The 1,272-nt window shown below is 31.1% G+C and overlaps 1 protein-coding gene across 1 annotated transcript; it reads left to right on the plus strand.

Annotated features, from left to right (window-relative positions):
- Positions 1–62: 62 nt before the first annotated feature.
- Positions 63–1,263, plus strand: LOC107885731 (THAP domain-containing protein 1-like; the record flags this gene model as incomplete). The annotated part of the gene is made up of 2 exons (XM_016809404.2): positions 63–953; positions 1,039–1,263. Coding segments are annotated over exons 1-2 (296 nt in total), but the record flags the coding sequence as incomplete, so codon positions are not given.
- Between the last annotated feature and the right edge of the window lie 9 nt (positions 1,264–1,272).

The raw sequence follows: 1,272 nt of genomic DNA on the forward strand, positions 1-1,272 counted from the left end.
TAAAACTTCATCAGCTTTAAATATTATCAGTACTATTATATAATATATTTATTATTTTATGATAATAATATATATGTTGTACTTTTTTATTACCAATATTTGAATAGTACATTACATTTATTTATTATAAAAAATAAATTACCAAAATGCCTAGGCGGTGTAGTGTAGATCAATGCCATATTTTGAAAAAAAAAATTAAATGTACATTGTATATCTTAGTCCGTGCCAGCGGCCATAAGACCAATGTAAACATAACCGAGATCGCGTGTCAGAAAAAGACAGCAGATAAGAATGGTGCTGCCACAGAATAACCAGAATGGACACTCGCTGAGCACTCAAAAATCTGTTCAATTTGGTGAAATATCAGTGTATCCATGTATATAATAAAAATGTAGAATTCTTTTTGCCTGGTCACACTGATAAGGGTTTGTTTACTTACCACGATTAAAGATAGTATTATCTATAGCCGTGTTACTTACTTACACGATTTAAGATATATCTTAAATCGTGCTTACTTACGACATCAGCTGTCCATATAGCTGCCTCTGTTCGGGCATTGATTATAGAATATATTATTCTATAATCAATGGTTCAGGGAATAACAGTCGCGCTAGAAACAAAGAATAATGGGAATTATCTTTCTAACGGCAGCACTGATATTCCACCAGGTGTTGCAAATCTGTGCCCCATAAGAACCCATGTTAAACTGAAAAGGTGTCTCTTCTGGTTCTATTCTGTGGTGCTGCTATCTTTTTTTATCACACTTAAAAATATGATTGCTTACCAATAAATAATAATATTATCCTTCGTTTAACGTTTTATTCTATGTTTTAAATTTCTAAACTTTAACTTAAATAAAATTCAAATAGTGGACAAGTTAAGATGGTGAATTTTTGTAGTGGTTTTGATTGTACTAGCTCAAGTGACGTTAGGAAAGACCTGTCATTTCACAAGTTAGTATAAAGTGTTATATAGTGTTATTGATTTTACACATTGATTATTTGAAACCAATGTACATTTATTATTTTGATATTTAAGGTTCCCTCTTAAAGAGAAAGAGAGGCTTCAACAATGGGTACATGCTGTTCGAAGAAAGGATTTTAAACCTACTTCCAGCTCGACATTATGTAGTTTACATTTTAAAGAAACTGACTTCTATTCTGCTGTTGTCAGTGGGAAAAAAATGTTAAAAAAATCTGCTGTACCAACTGTATTTAATTTACCAATTCATTTAACAACAAAAATAAAAGAAAGAAGAATCCTGCAACGAGA

This window comes from Acyrthosiphon pisum, unplaced genomic scaffold (genome assembly GCF_005508785.2).
Source record: "Acyrthosiphon pisum isolate AL4f unplaced genomic scaffold, pea_aphid_22Mar2018_4r6ur Scaffold_10395;HRSCAF=10999, whole genome shotgun sequence".
Lineage (NCBI taxonomy): Eukaryota > Metazoa > Arthropoda > Insecta > Hemiptera > Aphididae > Acyrthosiphon > Acyrthosiphon pisum.